The 12,923-nt window shown below is 45.3% G+C and overlaps 1 protein-coding gene across 3 annotated transcripts in view; it reads left to right on the top strand.

The window, feature by feature from the left end:
* The window catches only part of SMYD3 (SET and MYND domain containing 3), a 752,343-nt gene that overhangs the window by 547,341 nt on the left and 192,079 nt on the right, over positions 1 to 12,923 (top strand). For all 3 annotated transcript variants that reach the window (NM_001160092.2, XM_084978701.1, XM_084978702.1), the window contains 2 exon segments: positions 9,294 to 9,361; positions 10,915 to 11,017. In NM_001160092.2, the coding sequence (NP_001153564.2) occupies positions 9,294 to 9,361; positions 10,915 to 11,017 (171 nt within the window).

The raw sequence follows: 12,923 nt of genomic DNA, 5'->3' as shown, positions 1-12,923 counted from the left end.
CTAAGGTCAGCCCTCCAGCAGGCTAGCCACGGAGCAAAGACGCAGATCAGTGATGGAGTTGTCAGCATCCTGGTCGGCCGCCGTCTCCTTCAAGCCTGATCACTGGCAAACCACGGAAGCTCTCCAGCTACTTCCCGATAAAGGGAAAATATATTGCTGTACTCGTCTTACTCATTGATTTTTAAAAAGCATAATTGAAACAGATGCCGTAACCATTCTTATTGTTGTAAACCTTCTGGAAACACTTTCATGAAGCCCGGGATTTGTGATTTTGTCTTTTGAGAAATGCCGCCTCTTGGGAGTTCCCGTTGTGGCTCCGTGGTAACAAACCCGACTAGTATCCATGAGGACGCAGGTTCAATCCCTGGCCCTGCTCAGTGGGTTAAGGATCCCGTGTTGCTGTGGCCGTGGTATAAGCTGGTGGCTGCAGCCTCAACTTGACCCCTAGCCTGGGAACTTCATATGCCGAGGGTGCGGCCCTAAAAAAGAAATAAAAGAAATGCCTCTTTGCTTGTGGGCTGACTTCCTTCCCCAGCTTAGTCTCCTCCTCTTGTTCTTCTGGTTTGGAGATTGCAAAACCTGCATCTTCAAGGGTAGGAAAGGGTTGTAAGTGAGCCACCCTAGAAGGGAATGATTAGGAAAGGCCCGATTTGACTCATAAAAGTGGGATAAATATGCACCATGTGGATAGGAGGGAGCAAGAGGGAGGATTTTTAATCTCTTAAGGTTTATGAGAATGTTCAGGAAAAAATAGTTCTGTATGTAATAAACTATCATATGCTGTGAGAAGAGCTTAATATGCCCTGACTGAAATACTTACCTTGTTTTTAAGTTAGAGAATTATTAGTGCAAAGAGTAGGCAGGAGGGGCAGTTATTTTGTACGAAAACCCCGACTTTGGGTGTTCAAACCTGCCAGCTCTTCCTTCTCTTCCTCCCCTTGTGTCCACGGAGCGTAATAAAACCAAGTGCACTAAGCTTCCTTTTGAAAAGTTACCTTCCGTCCCTCTAATTCATCAGCTCTGTGTGTCAGAAGTTCTGTGTCCTGAATGTTCTACTTGGGCTTCAAACAGAGACATTTTAAAGGAGACACAGATGGTCTTTGAGGAAATTGCTTTATATTTGTGTTCAGAAACTGAGTTTCCTTCTGTTTAAATGTTTTAAAATTTCTATCTATATAAAAATTGAAAGCATTCTTTGAAGTCGGCTTAGACACCAGCTAAAGCTCCTTGCACACACACACTCAGTTCTTTGGAAGAATCAGGAATGGACCTGAGTGGGGGTGGTTAGGACGTAGATGGCTTTTGCTGTCGTGACGCGGAGTTACCCTGTTCTGAATAGCTTGTAAGCTCTCTTGTCTTATTTTTTTTTAATTATTATCATAGTTGGTTTACAGTGTTCTGTCAGTTTTCTACTGCACAGCAAAGTGACCCAGGCACACACACATATATATTCTTTTTCTCACTTTATCCTCCATCACGCTCCATCATAAGCGACGAGATAGAGTTCCCAGTGCTGTGCAGCAGGATCTCATTGCTCATCCACTCCAAAGGCAACAGTCAGCATCTATGAACCCCAGATTCCCCATCCATCCCACTCCCTCCCCCTTCCCGCTTGGCAACCACACGTCTGTTCTCCACGTCTGTGAGTTTCTTTCCTTCGGAAAGGTTCATTTGTGCCGTATTATTAGATTCCAGGTATAAGGGACATCATATGGTATTTGTCTTTCTCTTTCTGGTGGTTGTAAGCTCTCTCATGGCTGTTCAGCTTCGCCGTGTACGTTGCTGCTTTTCTCTTGTGTCTCAAACATGTTCGCATGTTTAGTGCTGTAATAAAAGGCTTCTAGTTCATAATGTTTCACAAAAAAAATGTTAAATACATGGTATTGATTTGCTGCAAGGGGATTTTTAAACTCTGAACAAAAAAAGGTCAGGATCTGGGAGGTCCCACTGTGGCGCGTCAGGATGGGCAGCGCCTCTGTAGCACCATCATGCAGGTTCAATCCCCAGCCCAGCTCAGTGGGTTAAGGGAACTCCATATGCTTCGGGGAAGCCAAAAATAAAAATAAAAAAGAACAAAAACGTTAGGTTCTATACCTAGAACATGAGCCAAATGACATAAGAATTTGATTTATAGACTACTTTATTTATTTATTTATTTATTTTTGTCTTTTTATGGCCACACCTGCGGCCATAGGGAGGTTCCCAGGCTAGGGGTCGAATCAGAGCTGTAGCTCTGGCCTACACCAGAGCCACAGCCACTCGGGATCCAAGTCGAGTCTTCGACCTGCACCACAGCTCGTGGCAACACTGGATCCTTAACCCGCTGATTGAGGCTAGGGATCGAACCTGCATCCTCATGGAGAGTAGTCAGATTCGTTACTGCTAAGCCGTGATGGGAACTCCTATCGACTACTTTAACATTCACTTTGGGGGAGTTCCCGTCATGGCGCAGTGGTTAACGAATCCAACTAGGAACCATGAGGATGCGGGTTCGGTCCCTGCCCTTGCTCAGTGGGTTAACGATCCGGCGTTGCCATGAGCTGTGGTGTAGGTCGCAGATGTGGCTCGGATCCCTCGTTGCTGTGGCTCTGGCGTAGGCCGGTGGCTACAGCTCCGATTAGACCCCTAGCCTGGGAACCTCCATATGCCGCGAGAGCGGCCCAAAGAAATAGCAAAAAGACCAAAAAAAAAAAAAAAAAAAAATTCACTTGGAGTTCCTGCTGTGGCTCAGTGGTAATGAGCCCAACTATAGTGTACATGAAGATATGGGTTCGAACCCTGGTCTTGCTGAGTGGGTTAAAGATCTGGCATTGCTGTGGCTGTGAAGGCCGGCAGTAGCAGCTCTGATTCAACCCCGATCCTGTGAACCTCCATATGCCACACGTGCGGCCCTAAAACCCTAAGTAAATAAATAAATTTCACTTCAGTTGTTTTGTAATTAAACATAGAGGTTCAATGGCTACTTGTACTAGTTCACTAGGTTTTATCATTTAGAAAGGCAAAGGTTTCCCATTATTTCAAAAGACATTATGAAGAGTAAACAACTTTATATTCAATAATGGTAAAATAATTTAAATGAATGTTTTAATTTTGTGCCATGGGAAATAGTCTTATTAAAGTAGTACTCAAGCTTAGCCTTTAGAAAGAACTTTTTTTAACCTAATTGCTTTTGTATTGAAGTAATCCTATACATATGCTTTTCTAAATGCATTTTTGCATGAAATATTCATTCATTAATTGTTGAACTTGTTTAATTTCCTAGGAAAATGGTTTATACAAAGATAATATTTTGTAAAATGTTCCAACTTTTATTTCTTGGCTTTGCTTATATTCTTCTCTTTCTTTATGGAAAGAAAAATTCCTTAAAATAAAAAAATTATTAAAGTATAGTTGATTTACAGTTTACAAATTTTCAGTAAAGCACATATGGACATATTATCTACCTATACATTGTTTTAAAAAAAGATCAAACCTGGGGAGTTCCCGTTGTGGCACAGTGGTTAACGAATCCGACTAAGAACCATGAGGTTGCGGGTTCTATCCCTGGCCTTGCTCAGTGGGTTAAGGATATGGCGTTGCCGTGAGCTGTGGTGTAGGTTGCAGATGCGGCTCGGATCCCATGTTGCTGTGGCTCTGGTGTAGGCTTGTGGCTACAGGCGGTGGCTACAGCTCCGATTTGACCCCTAGCCTGGAAATCTCCATATGCCGAGGGAACAGCCACCAAAATGGCAAAAAGACAAAAAAAGACAAAAAAAAAAAAAAATCAAACCTGAGGGCTAACCCATATCCACCAATGCTATCAGTTCTATATGTAAAAAGTACTTCCCCCGTAACATGCTTCTTAAATCAGTATTGCTGAATGGAACCAATATTTTTTAATAAAAGTGGATATAGGCAAATAGTTAAACTTTTTATTTACTAGCTTGATAACACAGCCCATAACATCTCTCAGAAGAATGCAAATGAGGAACTGGTCAAGAATTTTTTTTTTTAGGGCCATACCCACAGCATATGGAGGTTCCCAGGCTAGGACTTAAATTGGAGCTACAGCTACCGGCCTACACCACAGCCACAGCAACACCAGATCCAAACTGGGTCTGTGACCTACATCACAGCTCACGGCAATGCTGGATCCTTAACCCGCTGTGCGAGGCCAGGGATCGAATCTGCGTCCTCATGGATGCTAGTCAGATTTGTTTCCTCTGCGCCAGGACAGGAACTCCTCCAGGAATTTGTTACATAAAACTTTGAAACAGTCCTACTTATATTGTGGAGTGGGGCAGAATGAGAGATGGTGGCAGAGGCATAATAGTGAAAATAGGAAAAGAAGGGAGGAAAGTGAGCGATAAAAGGAGAAGATGCAAGAAGAGAAGTGAAAGGGGACGAGAAGGCCTGTCTTCCATTCGTTGATTCATTCATTTTGCAGATACTTATTTTGTGCCCAACGAATCAGGGAACCAAACAAGTCCTTGTGCTCCTCTGAGGATAATCCAGTCTTCCCATCCACTGGGCTGATAGAAAAGAGGAGACAAAAGATAAGCCAGCGAGTTCCCCTCGTCATTCAACCCAACTAGCCTCTATAAGGACAAGGGTTTGATTCCCGGCCTCCCTCAGTGGGTTAAGGATCCAGCATGGCCATGAGCTGTGGTGTAAGTCGAAGATGAGGCTCAGATCTGGCATTGCTGTGGCTGTGGTGTAGTCCGGCAGCTGAAGCTCCGATTCGACCCCTAGCCCGGGAACTTCAATAAGCTGTGAGTGCGGCCCTGAAAAGACACACACACAAAAAGATGGGCTAGAATGGAAAGAAAGAATGGACAGAGAGATTAGAGCAGGTGCATATGAAAACTGGATGCCTAAGGACAAGAGAGACGGAAGTCAACTTCTATTCCCTCCTTTTCATGGCACAGAACTACATCCATCCCCCCCTTCTACACCCATAGGATACCTATAATTTGTTTCCAGCCCCCTCTCTGCCCCTGTTTGCATGATGACTCTCTGTGGACACTGAGCACCATACCCATTGCAACTACTGAGTGAAAAAAAAGTTTTATCAACTCTACTTTAATTTTAAAAAATATTTTAAAAAGTAAAAAAATAAAAACCACTTAGAAGGAAATGAAAAAAAGAAAAAAACGTTTATTAATATCTTCCCTGTGCTGGGCCTTGTGTAGACACAGGACTGCAGAGGTGAATGAGATGCTGTCACTGCCCTCGGAGTACTTCACAGGCTCACCGTATATAGGATCCAGTAAATGGTAAACGATTCAGTGTGATAAATGCTGCTTAAGAGAGAAAAGTCAGGAGTTCCCATCGTGGTGCAGCAGAAACAGATCCAAGTAGGAACCGTGAGGACATGGGTTCGATCCCTGGCCTCGCTCAGTAGGTCTAGGATCTGGCGTTGCCGTGAGTGCAGACCCTGATCAGATCTGGCGTGGCTGTGGCTGTGGTGTAACCGGCAGCTGCAGCTCCAATTCAACCTCTATCCTGGGAACCTCCATATGCTGCGGGTGCAAAAAAAAGAGAGAGAGGAAAAAGTCAGCTTAGTCAAGGGATCAGGAAGCGTTTCCTGGAGGAAGAAACAGCTAAGTCGACATTTCCCAACATTAGCTCTTCCTTTTAAGAAAATTCCATTATTTTTGGTGGGGAAAAAAACCCCAAAACCTTTAATTTACTTTATAGCCAGGAAAAAAATTTGAAATTTGCTTTTATTCAAACCAAATCTCCTTGGCCTGGGTTTTCATTGGTGAATTGCTTCAGGTAGAATCCTGATTATACTTTTAAAAATATGTGTTATAATTCATATTCTGCTCCCCAAAATAATTCATACCCATCTTTAAATGTTTAAAGTTTCAAAAAGAAAACACAAGGAGATCCCGTCGTGGCACAGTGGTTAACGAATCCGACTAGGAACCATGAGGTTGCGGGTTAGGTCCCTGCCCTTGCTCAGTGGGTTAACGATCCGGCGTTGCCGTGAGCTGTGGTGTAGGTTGCAGATGCGGCTCGGATCCCACGTTGCTGTGGCTCTGACGTAGGCCGGTGGCTACAGCTCCGATTCAACCCCTAGCCTGGGAACCTCCATATGCCGCGGGAGCGGCCCAAGAAATAGCAGCAACAACAACAACAAAAAAGACAAAAGACAAAAAAAAAAAAAAAAAAAAAAAAAAGAATCCTGATTATACTTTTAAAAATATGTGTTATAATTCCTATTCTGCCCCCCAAAATAATTCATAACCATCTTTAAATGTTTAAAGTTTCGAAAAGAAAACACAAGGAGATCCTGTCGTGGCACAGTGGTTAACGAATCCGACTAGGAACCATGAGGGTGCAGGTTCGATCCCTGGCCTTGCTCAGTGGGTTAAGGATCCGGCGTTGCCGTGAGCTGTGGTGTAGGTTGCAGACATGGCTTGGATCCCGCGTTGCTGTGGCTGTGGTGTAGGCTGGTGGCTATAGCTCTGATTCGACCCCTAGCTTGGGAACCTCCATATGCCGCAGGAGCGGCCCAAGAAATGGCAAAAAGACCAAAAAAAAAAAAAAAAAAAAAAAAAAAACCACAGCCTCTTTTGTGCGGTATTTTTACCATCCATTTGGTGCATACATATGCACGGGCAGTACACTCTTGCATCTTAATTCGAAACAGATGCCCTTAAAGCAGTTGAACTAATGTGTGTTTAAAATACGTACACCAATTTATTTTCTGATTTGAACGTGCAGTTTTATCAGACTGTTGGAGGAAAAAATGCCAAATCACAATAGGTTGCACGAGATTTCATCGAAGAGCTCTTCAGAGCAGTGGGAGAGGCCCAGAGGACTCAAGGCTGTTTCATACTTTATGTTCCTTCAAGGAAATCTGATTTAGAGAAATTGCTTCTTGCTGCCTTTGCCTTTGCAGAAACTATTTAATAAGTCAGATCCATTTGCAGTCATGGGTTCACCATAGGTCTGTCGGGGCTTCTTCTATTTCCTTCTCTTTTTTTTTTTTTTGTCTTTTGCCTTTTTAGGGCCGCACCCTCGGCTTTGGAGGTTCCCAGGCTAGGGGTCGAATCGGAGCTGTAGACGTTGGTCTACACCACAGCCACAGCAAGGCCAGATCCGAGCCTCATCTGCAACCTATACCACAGCTCACTGCAATGCTGGATCCTTAGCCCACTGAGCAAGGCCAAGGATCGAACCCGCAACCTCCTGGTTCCTAGTTGGATGCATTAACTACTGGCCCTAAGTCTCCATCTCCCGCCCTAACTGCCCCCCTGAACTGCAACCGCTCATTCTTAGTCTCGGCTTGATGTTTAATGGGCTGTTGCAAGGTGAACGTAACCAAAACACAACCCTTGGACTTCCCTCCAACTCCCTGCAGCCAAGCCTGTGCCTTTCATGGTCTTCCTTAGTGTAGGGCAACTTGTTCAGGCCCCAGGCGTGGTCCTTGACGCCTTTCATTCCCAGCAGCAGCCCCTCCCTAGATCCTGCTGGCAGAACCACTTCTACGCTGCCAGCCTCCAAGCCACCGTCATCTCTTGCCTGGGCTGTTGCCGTGCTCTCCTGCTTCCTCTGCCTCCACCCTTGTCTTCCTTTTTTTTTTTTTTTTTTAATTTTTAATATATAAAAAAAATTTTTTTTAGGGCTGTGCATGTGGCATATGGAAGTTCCCCGAATAGGGGTTGAATCAGAGCTACAGCTCCCAGCCTACACCACAGCCACAGTAACGCCAGATCTGAGCTGCATCTGTGACTTACACCACAGTTCACGGCAGCGCTGGATCCTTAACCCCCTGAGTGAGGCCAGGGATTGACCCTGCCTCCTCATGAATACTAGTTGGGTTCTTACTTCTGAGCCACCACGGGAACTCCCCACCCTGTCTTTCTATAGCCTATTCTCTACAAAACAGCCAGAATGATCCTTTCAAAATGGAAACCAGCTCCTTTCAATCTGTGGCTCAGAATCAAGATGGTGGTTTTCTGTCTCATTCAGAATAAAATCCAAACATGGCTATAAGTCTCCATATGCTCTAGCTGCCTCTCTCATCTCATGTCTTGCCCCTGCTCTCTTTGGTCATGCCAGCCTTCTTGATGTTTTCTGTACCCAAGAACATCCCCGCCTCAGGGCCTTTGCACCTGCTCTGACGTGAACCTTCAGCACCTCCATTTCCTTGCTGCCTTCAGGTTTCTTCTTAAATATCCTGAGCACTTTTTCCTGCCCTTTTCTTTTCTTTTTTTTAAATTTATTTTTTATTTTATTTTGCTTTTTAGGGCCCCACCCAGGGCATATGGAAGTTCCCAGGCTAGGGGTCGAATCAGAGCTGCAGCTGCCAGCCCGCACCACAGCCCCAGCAACACAGGATCCAAGCTGCATCTGTGACCTACACGGCAGCTCACAGCAACGCCAGATCCTTCACCCACTGAGCAAGGCCACGGATCCAACCCGTGTCCTCATGGATCCTAGTCGGGTTTGTCAACCCCTGAGCCACGAAGGGAACAACCAACTTTCTTTCTTAGCATTTATCCACATGTGACATTTTTCTCTAGAATTTTTATCTGTCTTCCCCACTAGAATGGAAGCTCATGTGAAGGCAGGGGTTGTGGTTGTTGCCTTCACTCTTCAGCACCTGCCTGAGGCAGTGATGTGTGGGCCAGGACCTAGATTTTCGGATTCTAAGGCCAGTGTTCTTTCTGGGACTGCGTGTGGCCTTTCATAGGTTTTAAGTCCTCCGAGCATCTCTTATTTCTTTGATAGGGTATAGGACCCTGCTGTCCACTCAGTGAGGGGCTCCTTGTGCCCAGTAAATGCCGTAGCTTGCCTGAATTACTTCCTGTGCTCATTGTGGTCTGTCATCGACTTGGATCATAGACTCACTCAGGGTATATTTCATCCTTCTTAGGAATAAAAGACAAGCCGCTGTTACTCATCAGACACACAGTGGTGTCCGGAAACCACAGGCAGTTTTGTTTGCGTGAAAAATCCAACACCACCAGAGTCTCGTTCTCAATAAGTAGACGATTTGTATTCGGAATTTTGAACATTTCACGTAACCTCGTAATGTGGGGGAGAGGATTAGACTGTGCTGGGTTTAAGCCTGAGTTTTAACAGGGTGTTGCTAGTTCTGCATTTACCTACCTGACGTTCTCAAGGAAAGTGTATTCCAGACCTCTTCTCTTGCAAAGGGAAGAGCATCTGCGTTTGGCTTGAGTCTTCCCTAAGCAGTTGCTAAAAGGCTCCCTTTTAGTTTGAAAACTTTTGTTCTCTTGCCTATGAAGTTTCTTAGGTGACTCGTAATCCTAAGTGTTTTCCTCTTGTTTTTACAGGTGATCTGCAACTCCTTCACCATCTGTAATGCAGAGATGCAGGAAGTTGGTGTTGGCCTGTATCCCAGGTATGGTGGATGGTATTTCATTTACTGGAAGAAATGACTTTAATTCCCACCCAGCTTCCCAGCCTTTTAAAAGGAGTTCAAAAGGCTATTACAGGCAGCTGCTTCCAGAACCAGGCTTGAAACGTAATGATAAATTACCAGAAAATGGAAAATGTGAAGTGTAACGAAAACGGTTCCATAACCCACACTATACGGTGCGGTATTAACAAAGAGGCAGACCTCCGATCTAAAGTCTTGTTTTCAGGAACTTTGAGGTACCAAGCTGGGGACTGTGGATGCTAATAAACCATCCGCCTGAGGTTTGGTTAATCCCCCACTCCTGCCTTGGTCCTTTTCCTCAACCTTCTGGGCTGATGCACATGATTATTTCAGCAGACTTGTGGTCCTGTACCAGTTGGGTTCGTTTGGTCTTTCAGCTTGATGCTCTGGGCCCAGTGCTCCAGGAGGCAAGAGCACTCACGGGGCTTTGCCCTGGAAAGTGTTCTCTCTCTACCCCTGAGGCGATGGCACTGAGGAACCAGGCTGTCCTTCCACAGGCACTCCAGGGTCACTGCTACTTCCGTTTTTGTCTTCATGCTGTTAGGATCTAATACAAAATGGGTCTTGCTTATAATTAACGGTGAATCTGAGAACCCAGCTTATTTCTGACACATTATAAGCTACCGATCTGCCCAATGGATCTTCAAAAAGCAGTAACATAGAATGGGGCAGACCATGGCCCTGAGTTCAGACCACCTGGTTCCAATTCAGTCACCACTTGCTAGTTATTGCATCCTTGGGCAAGTTATCAGACGTCCGCATATCAGCTTCTTCATCTCTAAATGGTCCTCCTAAGATTATTGGGATGATTAAATGTGGTAAACATGCTCAGGTGCTCAGAAAGTGCGTTCTCCATCATGGATGCTCACTCACAGTTATTTGTAATTATTATCAAATGTGGTGGCAGCTTAAATCCACTCCCTTCCCAGATGGTTAAAAAAAAAAAAAAAAAATGTGCCTCCAAGGTCGTAAAATTCCTGGGCCATGGCTCATGGCTTGGAAGGCATGAGGAGCTAGTTAGCAAGATAACCTCACTGTTGCATTGAAGAGGAAGCGCTCCTAACTATTCTTCAGTGTCACCATGCATGTTCTAGTAGGCATGGCCATTCTCCCAAAGGACCTCATGCCTGAGATCCTGAGTGGAAAGCTCACTGGTCCCTGGGCTTTGATAACTGCCATGGTAACTGCCGCATCCCATTATCTCAGAGATTATTTCTCTGCAGGTCAGTTTTTCTTTTCCCATCTTCCTGTTGGGTCGCCTTATGGGCTGGTATCTAATGAGACAGCCGCCTCCCCACCCCCACCCCCCTAAAGGACTCAGAAAATGTTGTTATTACCCCACCTTCCTAAGAGCACATCCCGAGAGCGCTCAATCCCTGGTACCCCTGTCAACCTTACCTGCCCCCTGCCCCTAAGCTGAAGTGTCTTTATACTCATCAAATATAGATGTCTGGCTCTACCTACTGAGCCAGGATGGTCTCTTACTTTTTTTTTTCTTTTTCTCTTGCTTCCAGTATGTCTTTGCTCAATCACAGCTGTGACCCCAACTGTTCGATTGTGTTCAATGGGCCCCACCTCTTACTGCGCGCAGTCCGAGACATTGAGGCGGGAGAGGAGGTAAGGAGCTCTTGTTTGCCTTGCCCACCTTCTTTTCCATGCGAGACCCTCTCAGCAAGGCTCTTCCCTCACACCAGTTGGGGCTGAGGAGCAGCTTTTTAGCATCTTTCTGCCAAGGAGAAGGTAGGTAATACATCTGCCCAGTGATGGAGGCAGAGACACTGCCCATCGTGACTTCTCCCAGATGGGCTATTTTTTTTTGGTCTTTTTAGGGCCACACCCACAGCATATGGAGGTTCCCAGGCTAGGGGTCCAATCGGAGCTGCAGCTGCTGGCCTACACCACAGCCGCAGCAATGCAGGATCCGAGCTGTGTCTGCAACCTACATCACCGCTCTCAGCAACCCCAGATCCTTAACCCACTAAGCGAGGCCAGGGATGGAACCCACATCCTCATGATACTAGTTGAGCTCATTACCACTGAGCCACAATGGGAACTCCTGAAGGTGGCTCGTTTTTACCTTTTTATTAAGAAAGCAAACAAGTGTTACCCTTTCAGGGTATCTTTGTTCCTTGACAAACGTATCAGCATCTCGGGGTAACTGTCTGAGCAAAGACGTGAAGGGGGCAGGAGGACAGGCAGCTTGACCTCCCACGGTGCCTTGGCTTTGACCCCTCCAGTTCTGCAGGCTGCCCAGCCAGCCTGTTTTGATGGGGAGCCTTCTGTGAAGTCTGAGATCTCACGAGGCAGCTGCAGATGGGCTGCTCCAGGGCTGCTGAACCTGAGGCTGGCAGGGTTTGCACAACTGCTAACCCTGAATTCTGGGTTAAAGATGTTTATGCTTTTTAGAAACCAGTTTCCCTCTACCTTCCAATTTGCTAAAGTGGATATTTATTGCAGGGAAAACAGACTATCATAAGCCTTTATTACATTTATGCAGCACTCAGCCCATAAAACCGAAACTCAGAGGTCCCATATTTTATGTAGACAGGGATTTGGCTTTGATAAGACTCCTTCTAAACTGATTTTCAACTGAATAAGCTGCCTCTTATTAAATTTCCAGTTTTTAGGTCCAGCGTACCAGGTACACTGGGGTATCTGTCAACAATATGTGGAATTTAGGGTTTTTTTCCCCTTGGGCCACATGTGACTTCAAAGCAGATAAGACAGGGACCACTCTCCACTTTCAACAATGGCGTTTGGGAGCTGAGGGATGATGGCCTTTTGATATGATGGTGGTGGTGTGTTATTAAATTTAAAAAAAACAAAACAAAACCTAACAGGTCATTTGACAAGCAAACAGAAAAACTGCGAGAAAGAGTTGGAATTTTCAGACACAACAAAGATATTTCTTTATATCTTGTTTTCTGGGCTTGGGTGCCACTTATTCTCCTTGGTTGGTTTTCATTTAGTTGCGAAAACATTGTCTTGTGGTGTTTATTTCATGTCCATCTCTTTCCATTTCTGGAGCAACAAGCAGATTTTTTTTTTTTGCCAGACACAGACTAGCTCTGCTCAGCATCAGGCCCTTCAGACTCAGATCGTTTTCTCTGCGGTACTTATCAAAGAGGCTTCCCACCAAAGAGCAGATGCTCCTCCTAAGTCCTTTTCGTATCAGCTTGTGCAGAAAATAAAATGCTTTCCCTGCCATGACACTCATCCTGGTCCATGTCATCTTCTCTGCCCCGTTGCTTCCCTCTGTCTGGCCATCACGTCTGTCTGTCTGTCCTTACATTATCCACCCTTCAAGCCCCTCTCAAACACCCTCTTCTATGCAGCTGTCCCTGATTTCCTGAATTAAAGGGAGCATTTTTCCTCTGAGATCTCTCTTACAGCAGTTACTAATATTTCTTTGGTATTTATTCTGGCTCTTCTGGTGTCTTCTCCATCCAGCTTTGAGCTTCACGAGGGCGGGCAGTGGTGTCTTACTATGTCTCCTTTAGAACTTAGCACTTTGTCTTACGCC

The sequence above is a fragment of the Sus scrofa genome, chromosome 10 (genome assembly GCF_054392235.1).
Source record: "Sus scrofa isolate SSC_HxYL_T2T_F1_AM1 chromosome 10, Sscrofa_HxYL_maternal_Yorkshire_Landrace_v2.0, whole genome shotgun sequence".
NCBI lineage: Eukaryota > Metazoa > Chordata > Mammalia > Artiodactyla > Suidae > Sus > Sus scrofa.
Note: the sequence above shows the minus strand (reverse complement) of the source record. Positions and strands in the feature narration are given on the sequence as shown.